At 47.3% G+C, this 11,369-nt stretch overlaps 1 protein-coding gene across 1 annotated transcript in view; it reads right to left on the reverse strand.

Annotated features, from left to right (window-relative positions):
• Nucleotides 1-9,654, reverse strand: part of TMED7 (transmembrane p24 trafficking protein 7) — a 30,259-nt gene extending 20,605 nt beyond the window's left edge. The window contains exons 1-2 of the mRNA XM_077290599.1: nucleotides 9,425-9,654; nucleotides 7,505-7,718 (exon numbers count right to left, since the gene is read on the reverse strand). Of these exons, the coding sequence (XP_077146714.1) occupies nucleotides 7,505-7,675 (171 nt within the window). The 5' untranslated portion in view covers nucleotides 7,676-7,718; nucleotides 9,425-9,654. The remainder of the gene's footprint in view (nucleotides 1-7,504; nucleotides 7,719-9,424) is intronic.
• Between the last annotated feature and the right edge of the window lie 1,715 nt (nucleotides 9,655-11,369).

Here is an 11,369-nt window from a genome sequence, read left to right on the forward strand (position 1 = left end):
AAATATGGTTTATGATAAACTGATGTTTTAAAGCAGGTGTTGAAAATGTCCACCGTTCGCATCCAAGCACGCTTGCACGTGCAGTTCCATATTGTTGAATGTATTCCGCAGGAAGTCTGGGGTCATAGCCTGAATTTCTCTATATATGTTCGCTCAGAGTCAATGTAATGTTTGCGCCTTGTTTCTGTACCACCGACCATTCAAATGGCCATAGAAGGAAAAATCTGGCTGTACTGATTTAACACAATGACTCTGCATGGGGTAACACAACCTTTCTAGGCCTCTCATGGACAGTTGGAATACAACAAGCCAGTCTCCTGAGAAAGCCTGTACAACAATTTACGTGGAGATGCCAGAAGTCACCGTTTCACATCTTTAATGGTTTCCTTAGACATTTTTAGACGTCCTCCATCATGCCTATCCAGAAATGTTCTTGTACGTTGCAGCGTATTCACCAATGGCAGAATACACTGTTTACACAGCAGATCTCGTAGTGGAGACAAGTCGGTGAGACCACATGGTGCGAGGACGTTTATCGTCAATGAGGTTCACTGCACTCTCACTTGTCAAGAACCAAGGTGTGTACAGTCCAAATTTCAGTACGGCTGACTAGTTCTTTTAGAAGTTACAGCAGTTTTCCTGGGTAAAGTAGCGAGTGAATCATCCTGTACAATGATTGCGTAGCTAAGTGGATTTGGTTTAGTATACTGAGACAAGTCCGACAGATCAGCTTTACATTGAAGACAATCAAATCACTGCCAGGAGCAACAAATGCCAGCTCATCAACTAAACCACACATGACCAAAGCCTATGGGTATGTGCACACGTTGTGGATTTGCCTATGGAATTTTCTGAGTGAATTCTTCCTCTCTTGGCAGAAAACGCAGTTGACAATCCGCACATTTTTTATGTGGATTTTCATGCGGATTTGAATGCGTTTTTGTAAGCTAAATATATATTATTTAACAAAAAAATAAAGAAGAATTGTGATGTAATTTCCTTGTTCAACCTCTTCTTTTACATACTCCACTAAAGAATAATGTTTACACACACAGATAGATATATCTATAGATAGATATGGGATAGATAATACCAAGCCACATGTTTAGTAATAAACATAATAAAATGTTACATAAAGAGTTAAATAAAGACACAATCTGCGTTATGCCGGGGTCACACTTGCGAGAAACTCACACCTCAATACCCGACACTGCTGTTCAGCTGCATAGAAATACATGCAGCCCCACACTCCAATCCCAAGTGTTGGCGGCAGTGTTGGGTATTGAGATGCGAGATTCTCTAAAGTGTGACCCCGGACTTAAGGTACCTTCACACTAATTGACTTTACAACGATAACGACAGCGATCCGTGACGTTGCAGCGTCCTGGATAGCAATCTTGTTGTGTTTGACACGCAGCAGCGATCTGGATCCTGCTGTGATAATCGCTGGTCGTTGCTGAAAGTTCAGAACTTTATTTGGTCGTCAGATCGGCGTGTATCGTCGTGTGACAGCCAAAGCAACGATGCCAGCAATGTTTTACAATGGTAACCAGGGTAAATATCGGGTTACTAAGCGCAGGGCCGCGCTTAGTAATCCGATATTTACCCTGGTTACCATTGTAAAAGTTAAAAAAAACAAACACTACATACTCACCCTCTGATGTCTGTCACGTCCCCCGGCGTCCGCGCTGCTGCTCAGAGCTTCCTGCACTGAGTGTGTCAGCGCCGGCCGGAAAGCAAAGCACAGCGGTGACGTCACCGCTCTGCTGTTAGGGCCGGCGCTCACACAGTGCAGGAAGCGGACGCCGGGGGACGCGAATGTAAGTATGTAGTGTTTGTTTTTTTACATTTAACACTGGTAACCAGGGTAAACATCGGGTTACTAAGCGCGGCCCTGCGCTTAGTAACCCGATGTTTACCCTGGTTACCAGGGGACTTCGCATAGTTGGTCGCTGGAGAGCTGTCTCTGTGACAGCTCTCCAGCAACCAAACAGCGACGCTGCAGCGATCGGCATCGTTGTCGATATCGCTGCAGCGTCGCTTCGTGTGAAGGTACCTTTAAACACATTATCTGTTTATCAAAAAACAAACAAAAACAATGGCGTGGGCTCCTGCGCAATTTTCCAAACCAGAGTGGGAAAGCCAGTGGCTGGGGGCCGATGTTTATAGCCTGGGAAGAGGGTAATACCCACTTAGCTTCCCAATCTATTAATAGAAGCTCACCGCTGTATATTTAGCCTTTACTGGCTATTAACATAGGGGAGCCCCCCCCAAAAAAAATTACGTGGGGTCCCCCTATAATAACCAGAAAAGGCTATGCAGACAGCTGTGGGCTGATATTAATAGCCTAGGAAGGGGCCATGGATATTGCCCCCCCCGGTTACAAACACCAGCTCTCAGCCGCCCCAGAACTGGCGCATCTCTAAGATGCGCCAATTCCGGCACTTAGCCTCTCTCTTCCCACTTGCCCTGTAGTGGTGGCAAGTGGGGTAATAGTTGGGGGGTGGATGTCACACACACACATTCTCCGCCCAGACACTCTTCCTCCTGCCTTTCTGTAGCTTTTTTCGCACGCACATCCGCAAATCTTTTTACACCTTCGGTTTTGCTGTGGATTTGACTAATTCAATGAAAGTCAATGGGTGCAGAAACACTGCAGATCCGCAAAAAGAATTGACATGCTGCGGAAAATAAAACGCAAATCTGCTTGGATTTTTTGGCAGCATGTGTGCGCCAATTCTGGATTCACATAGATTAAAATTGGTTGTGCACTACAGTGCAGATTTGGTGCAATTCCACGCGTCCAAAAACACTGCGGATCCACAACAAAATCCGCAACGTGTGCACGTACCCTCTAGGGTCACACACAAAAAAAGAAAACAAAAATCTTTTATTTGTACCAATTGTAACTTCTTATTAGCTAAAAGTAAATGTTATGATTATGCATTTAAAGCTGAACCTCAAAACCAAGGTAAAATATAGTCGGTACAGCATCAACAGGAGGACCTGACATACAACACCTCGCCTTCTACGTGGATTAATTGCAGAACTGAACTTTCCAGTCTGACAGGCGGCGTGCTTAAATTTTAATAAATAGAATAAACACAAAGGGCTCAATGAATGGGTTTTCACACCAGCATTCTTGCAAAGTTGTACCAAAATTTTGTGGAATTTGGCAGTTTCTCTCAGCTCCGAAAAGATGGGCAGAGCGACAGGCCCTCGTCATAATTCATGACGAGTGGCAGAGTTGGCTACAACACAAATCTTACTCCAGCGGGGACTGGATTAATATTTTTGGGTGAGGCACACACAGCGGTGTACGACGCTCCTGATTCATGAAGCGGCTTATGCGTCAGGAATCAGGAGCGCCCGACTCCAGTACACCATCGGGCCCAAAATTCAGAGAAACAACGGCAGTAAAAGGAAAGCTAATGGCAGTCTCCTTGTCACAATGTCGTACAGAACGTTTTTATTTTTTCAAACTAAACAAGCCTAGATATAATTACTGAGAAATAGATGTAGACTGCTGTCAGACACTGGCTGTGACCATCGCGTTAATGCGCTCCTTGAGCACTCTTAAAAATGTAACCCTCAACCAAGTATTCGGCGTAAAGTATGAAAATGATAATGGACCTAATGGGGATATGGTGCCATGAAAGGTCACTTTAAAGGGAATGTCAGCAAGATCAACACCTCCTGAACTGTTTATATGGGCATGATGATCACTAAAAGAAACGCGTTGGTACTACTATATATGCACTATCCATTACCTGAAGCTGGATAAAGCTGCGCTTTTTGCAATATGCAAATGAGGCTTAAGCTACAAGTGATGGGTCAATGTGTCTACCATCAGGTGCTGACCAAGAAATCTACTGATGTAGATCAGCACTTTCCTTGCCTCTGTGCACTAAGAGGTCTTGAGGAGGGCACTGGTTTTAGCGTTCTACTGCGCATGCGCCACTCAGCCTTGCTGTATGCCAGAACACACCAAGTGTCCTCAATGCTTTTCTTCAAGGTGTCCAGCAAGGCTGGGTGTCGCATGTCCAGTAGAAAGCTAAAGCCAGGGCACCTGAGTGTAGAGGCGAGGAAAGTGTTGATCTATTCACGAGCTAGATTTCCTGGCTGGCGCCTGATGTCACACACATTGACCCATCTCTTACACTAAGGATGTTAAAAACTCAAAAAACAATTTTGTTATGTGCCCTGGGTGTAGCAAAGCACACAATGCCTCATTTGCATACTGCTTAAATTATGGATTTTTTATTTAGGCAACAAATAGAGGTACCGATACATTTGGTGGCTTGCAAAAGTACACACACACACACACACACACACACACACACACACACACACACACACACACACACACACACCCCCAACCCCCACCCCCACCCCCACCCCCACCCCCACCCCCACCCCCACCATTTTTGGTGTTTTGCCACCACAACTAGGAATTTCAATTTTTTTTGTTGAGGGTCTGAATCAGTTCATGTAAAGAATATGCCTACATCTGTGAACATTTTGTTTCTTTTTATTGCGAAGTAAACAACAAAAAGGGCAAAATAACTGAAAAATTCAGTGTGCATAGCTATTCACCCCCTAAAGTCAGTACTTTGTAGAGCCTCCTTTTGTGGCAGTTATGGCTGCAATCACTTTAGATAAGTCTATGAGCTTCCCACATCTTGCCACTGGGATTTATGCCCCTTCTTCAAGGCAAAACTGCTCCAGGTCCTTCAAGTTAGATGGTTCCCTCTGGTGAAAAGCAATTTTAAGCCTGACCAGTTTCCCCTTAGGGTATGTGTCCACGTTCAGGATTGCTTCAGGATTTGGTCAGGATTTTATGCAGGTAAAATCCTGACCAAATCTGCACCTGAGGTGTCCTTGAGTTTTTTCTGCAATGTAAGGACATGCTGCGTTCTTAAAAGACGCGCCACATGTGAGTTTTCTCGGGTGTGCCGCATGCGTCTTTTACTGCATAGTGGAGACAGGATTTCATGAAATCCCCTCCACTATGCTGTAACATCTGGACGCTGCGTTTTTTATGCATGCTGCTCAACGCTGCGTCAAAAACTCAGCGTTTCCTGAACGTGGACACATACCCTGAGGGTATGGCTCCACGGTACGGCTTGCCGGCGGGTTCGCCGCAGCGGCGAAGCCGCTCGGCGCTAAGCCCCGCCCCCTTTCTGGGACGCGATGGTGCCGGATGTGTACAGTACACATCCGGGATCATCGCACCCCTCGCCATAGGGCCCTGTGATATGCCTTGCGGGGACGCTGCGTCCCCGCAAGGTGTACGGACATGCTGCGTTCTGAAAAGACGCGCAGCATGTCCGGAGTCGCAGGGCCGCCGCGTGCGGGTTTCCACGCATAGTGGAGACGGGATTTCATAAAATCCCCTCCACTATGCTGGAACATCTGGACGCTGCTTGTTTGACGCTGCAGCGTCAAACAAGCAGCGTTTACTGACCGTGGAAACATACCCTTAAAGTACTTGAGTGTTGCTTTAGCAGTATGCTTTGGGTCATTATCTCCTTCAAATGTGAACCTCCGTTCCAGTCTCAAATCACTGACCGACAAACAGGCTATGCTCAAGAATATCCCTATATTTCACACCATCCATCTTTCCCTCGACTCGGACCATTTTCCCTATCCCTGCTGCTGAAAAACATCCCCACATCGTGATGCTGCCACCATGTTTAACTGCTTGGGGTGATGAGCTATGTTGGTTTGGCACCAGACATAACGTTTACCCTGGTGGCCAAAAAGTTCAATTTTGGGCTCATTTACCACACCTCCATACATTTGGGGTGTCTCCCACATGTCTTTTGGCAAACTCAAAACGAGCCTGACAATTATTTTGTGTGTAAGTAAAGGCATTTTCCTGCTCACTCTTCCATAAAGGCCACCACTATGGAGTGTACGGCTTATTGTGGTCTTATGGACAAATGCTCCAGTCTGATTGAGAACTCGGCAGCTCCTTCAGGGTTACCTTTGGTCTCTGTGCTACCTATCTGATTAATAACCTCCTTGCCCGGGCCTTGAGTTTTGGTCGGGCGGCCCTTCTCTTGGCAGCTTTGTTGTGATTTTTTTTCCCTTTGAGGATAATGGATTTGATGGTGCTCCGGGGAAGGGTCGTCAGAGATTGGGGGATATATATATATATACATATATATATACATATATATATATATATATATATATATATATATATATATATATATATATATATATATATATATATATATATATATATATATATATATATATATATATATATATATATATATATATATATATTTCACAAAAGCAGGCAGCACTCCATAGTCTTTGAGACAAAGTGTAGGTGTTTATTGGACCCACATCTCCATATGCAACGTTTCGGCTCTGCTGAGCCTTTTTCAAGGCTTGAAAAAGGCTCAGCAGAGCCGAAACGTTGCATATGGAGATGTGGGTCCAATAAACACCTACACTTTGTCTCAAAGACTATGGAGTGCTGCCTGCTTTTGTGAAATATACTGACAGGAAACAACCAAGGACGGGTTGTCTGGGCTTTGCACCCGAAGATAAGTAGTGTATTTGTGCTGTTCCAATTTTTTTTATATATATATATATATATATATATATATATATATATATATATATATATATATATATATATATATATATATATATATATATATTTTTTTTTTTAATAACCCAAAACACCTTTGTCCTTGGCTTGTTTGGAGATGTCCTTTGTCTTCATGGTGTTTGGTTAGTGGTGCCTCTTGCAACCTCTGTGGCCTTTCAGAAAAGGTGTGTATATACTGACAGACCATGTGCCATTAGATTGCACACAGGCGGACTTCCTTTCACTAATCATGCGATTTATGAAGACAATTGCTTGCACCAAAAATTTTTTGGGGCTTCGTAGGAAAAGGGGCAAATACATATGTACATGCCAATTTTTACTTATTATTTGATCCCATAAAATTAATTTATGCCTAGATTTTTCTCACGTCACCAACTTCCACTCTTTAGTGCTAATGCATCATACACAAATCGGATTATAAAAATATTTAAACACAGGATGCAATGTAACAAAATAGGTGAAAAGCCAAGAGGGTGAATACTTTCGCAAGACACTATTTTTTCACCTACATTGCCATATAAACAGTTGATCTTGCTCATGAGCCCATACACCACACTACTCTGGTCTCCGTGCAGTGCGAAACACCGCCAAACCTCCTCTGCACTACACTACATAGTCATAAGGGGTTGTCCGGCACCTGTCACTTCCCTACTGAGAGGCAAATGGCGCTACTGTCGCAGGGAGACAACAAATGCTACAAGTATTGGGACAAGGATACCAGTGAAACACCTGTGTACAAGACCTGAAAAGCAGCCGACGGACGCCGCGCCAGCAGTGCCCCTCACCTCCCAACGTAGAACAAGTCAGGCGCACTCAATAACCCAACTGTATGGGAGGAACACACGGACTAGAGAATAACGGAGTGAGATTTACCTGGAATTCGAGCGTACACTTGGTGCCCTGAATGATGTCTTCATAGAAGCACTGCTTGGCATTATCGGGAAGTTCAAAGGTAATTTCGGAGGCAGTGGCACAACCCAGAATAAGCAGGAATAGAGATAGCAAGGAGCCGACCCTGGAGTCATTTACCAGACACTGCAGCATCTTCACGTTATTACTGGCCACAAGCCACAGAGATTATCACCACCTACAAAGAGCCAAGAAATGAGAGAATAAGAGATCTATTAAATAAAACTATCTGATAAATTCAGGTAACATGGTAGGCGCTATTCATACACTATGCATCGGAAGAACATTTCTGTGGGCTCCAAGCTCCGAGCGCAGTGTCCCCCGATGTCACTGTGGCTGCACCCCTGTATTACACCAGGTGCAAAATATGCTTTCCAATTCAAAGTCAGGATAACCAGTGCGGTGGCCATCGAATTACAGGCTGAAGTCGGCCATGCACATACCACAGCGGACGGCAGAATGAGCTGCAGGCTGTCAGTTATCTCCCCCCGACTCACCAGTCACATGAGTGTTCGGCACAGCCAAGTGTTCATGTGTTTTCAATGGGGAGAGTGGAGAAAGCGGCTACAAATGTTGGATGTAAGCCCCGACGTGAGCCACTGAATGCAGTGACAGCGCCATTACACAGATTCTATTAAGAAGCCGAACGTGTGTGTCAGCAAATCACATCATACACGGACTGCAGACTTGTCCCAAGCATGAACACCCCCTCCTTGGCTACTGCCAGATGTGCTTTGCGGGAATTGTAGAATTAGGGCCATGTATCAGACTGGATCCTTTCAGCACAAAGGTTTTATTTGGGTAAGACGCCCATGCTAAGTCCTTACAGAATCAAACCCCTTTCTTGGCCCTGCACAGCACCACATCATAGGTCCCATACACCGTAGAGATGTCGTCCAAACCAGCAGATTTTGGAGAGCAGATGACTTGTGTATTGGGGCTTGTTGTTCCATCACCGGATGTGTCTGGCAGTGGCTTACGCTACTCATTTAAATCTCCTCCAACCCATAGGAGCAACACGTGCAGATGTGGGGGGCCGGGAACTAACAATGCCACTGACCATCAATAAGCCTCTTGTGTGCAGGCTCCTGGATATTTGGCCGATCTGCACTACGCTGCCATTCAGTAAGGTGACAGCTCACTGAGGGGCAGTTACACTGCACCAATATTGGGAACACGCGCCCTTATTTCCTGATAATCACCCGCCAACCGGGAAATCACTTATTGGGTGAAATCTTCTAGCTTGCTTCTGTACGGTGGTATCCTATGGCCGTCCCAATGTACACCCCTGACCGATACTACCAGAGGCCCTATACCAGCACTGTACGGCCATATTCACACTCAGGGACTGCTCTACATGTGCAGCGGCGGTCCGGCCATATGTAAGAGGTGCATCATTCCACAAAGGAGCCAACAGCGTGCAGGGGGCCGGTCTGGGGGTCTCAGGGCAACTATACGGCCCGCGCCCAACATACAGACACCGGCACATCATGGCCACCGCGCCCTACACATCCTGAGGGCGGTACCAATGTCCCTTCATGGGAAAAAGGCCATATAGATGTGGTTATCGGGGGTCCATCTGCCGAAGCCCCCACAATCAGCGGTTGGTGGGCAGCGCTGCACACAGCACAGGCTGAGGACCCATTATACAGGCTTGTATACACCATGGAAGAAGGATAATGATGGGCGCCTGCTATCAGCAGTCAGCTCAGCTGATAACAGGGAGCAGTAGCTTGCTCTGGGCCGCACAGAGACCGGTCACCCTGCGCCTCCTGTACGAGTCCCACAGCAATCCGTGCACATGGCCGGCGCCTGCACTGCTGTCCCCAGAGCTCCCGGCCCTGCACTGTTCGGTCCCGGCGGCGACCCCCGACTCTCACTCACCCCGGCCGTGTCCCGGATGTAGGGGACAAGCAGCTCCTGTAAGCGTGGCAGATGCGGAGGAGGAGGCTCGGGACGAAGGAGCCTACAAAGCGGAAACCGGTGACTGCTGCCCCGGAAACAACCGCACAATGTCTACGTGTAGGTCAGGGAGTGAGGAGGCGGGACCCGTCTCCATGGCGGCGGCCATTGAGCCTGCTGTCCTATGGGCGGGAGGGTGTACCGATGAGGGCTGGTCGGCGTACACAGCCATCCAGAGCTAGTTTACGGTTTTTTTTTTTGTGAATAATAAACCTACCAACTATGGAGGACTAAGGAAATACATGTCCGAGGCCACAGTTATATATATACTATGTTATTCCTCATGTGCCCCCACACAGGAAGAGTGCCCCTAGTGAAGCCGCCTGGTGCCCCCACACAGGAATAGTGCCTCTAGTGAAGCCGCCTGGTGCCCCCACACAGGAATAGTGCCCCTAGTGAAGTTGCATGGTGCCCCACACAGGAATAGTGCCCCTAGTGAAGCTTCCTGGTGCCCCCACACAGGAATAGTGCCCCTAGTGAAGTTGCATGGTGCCCCCACACAGGAAGAGTGCCTCTAGTGAAGCCTCCTGGTGCCCCCACAGAGGAAGAGTGCCCCTAGTGAAGCCGCCTGGTGCCCCCACACAGGAAGAGTGCCTCTAGTGAAGCCGCCTGGTGCCCCCACACAGGAAGAGTGCCTCTAGTGAAGCCGCCTGGTGCCCCCACAGAGGAAGAGTGCCCTTAGTGAAGCCGCCTGGTGCCCCCACACAGGAATAGTGGCCCTAGTGAAGCCGCCTGGTGCCCCCACACAGGAAGAGTGCCTCTAGTGAAGCCGCCTGGTGCGCAGGAATAGTGCCCCTAGTGAAGCCGCCTGGTGCCCCCACACAGGAAGAGTGCCCCTAGTGAAGTTGCATGGTGCCCCCACACAGGAATAGTGCCCCTAGTGAAGCCGCCTGGTGCCCCCACACAGGAAGAGTGCCTCTAGTGAAGCCGCCTGGTGCCCCCACACAGGAAGAGTGCCCCTAGTGAAGCCGCCTGGTGCCCCCACACAGGAAGAGTGCCCCTAGTGAAGTTGCCTGGTGCCCTGTTATGACTCCAATGGCAGAGGGTCTCAAGAATCAATACCAAGTCTGCAAACACAAAAAACCAGCTCATAGGGCTGTCATGGTTCCCAATGGCAAGGGAACGTAAAAACACATAAGTAACGAACGAGCTCTCGGGTGATGGAAACTCGAGTTGACCGTGAGCTAAATCTACCACACAACTAACAGTAGCCAGGGAGCATACCTACGGCTCCCTATATGCCACGCGCCAGCCGGAGGACTAACTACGCCTGGTAGAGGAAGAAACAGACCTGGCTTACCTCTAGGGAAATACCCCAAAAGATGATAGCAGCCCCCCACATGTAATAACGGTGAATTAAGAGGAAAAGACATACACAGTATGAAAGTAGATTTAGCAAAGAGAGGTCCACTTACTAGATAGCAGAAGGATACAAAAGAGGACTTCACGGTCAACTGAAAACCCTTTCAAAAACCATCCTGAAATTACTTTAAGACTCCTGTGTCAACTCATGACACAGGAGTGGCAATTTCAGCCCGCAAGAGCTTCCAGCTACAGAGAATTACAAAAACTGCAAACTGGACAAAAGGTTCAAAACAAAAGGACAAAGTCCACTTAGCTGATCAGCAGACTAGTAGCAGGAACATGCAACCGAAGGCTCTGGTTACAATGATGACCGGCAAGGAAATGACTGGAGAGCAAGGCTAAATAGGAAACTCCCAAACACTGATGGAAGCAGGTGAACAGAAGAAGCAAAGTGCAAACAAGTCACCAGTACCACCAGCAACCACCAGGGGAGCCCAAAAAGCGGATACACAACATAGGGCAGTGGTAACTGGGCTGACCATATATCTAATCCTAGCACCAC

The sequence above is a fragment of the Ranitomeya variabilis genome, chromosome 1, assembly GCF_051348905.1.
Source record: "Ranitomeya variabilis isolate aRanVar5 chromosome 1, aRanVar5.hap1, whole genome shotgun sequence".
In the NCBI taxonomy this organism is placed as follows: domain Eukaryota; kingdom Metazoa; phylum Chordata; class Amphibia; order Anura; family Dendrobatidae; genus Ranitomeya; species Ranitomeya variabilis.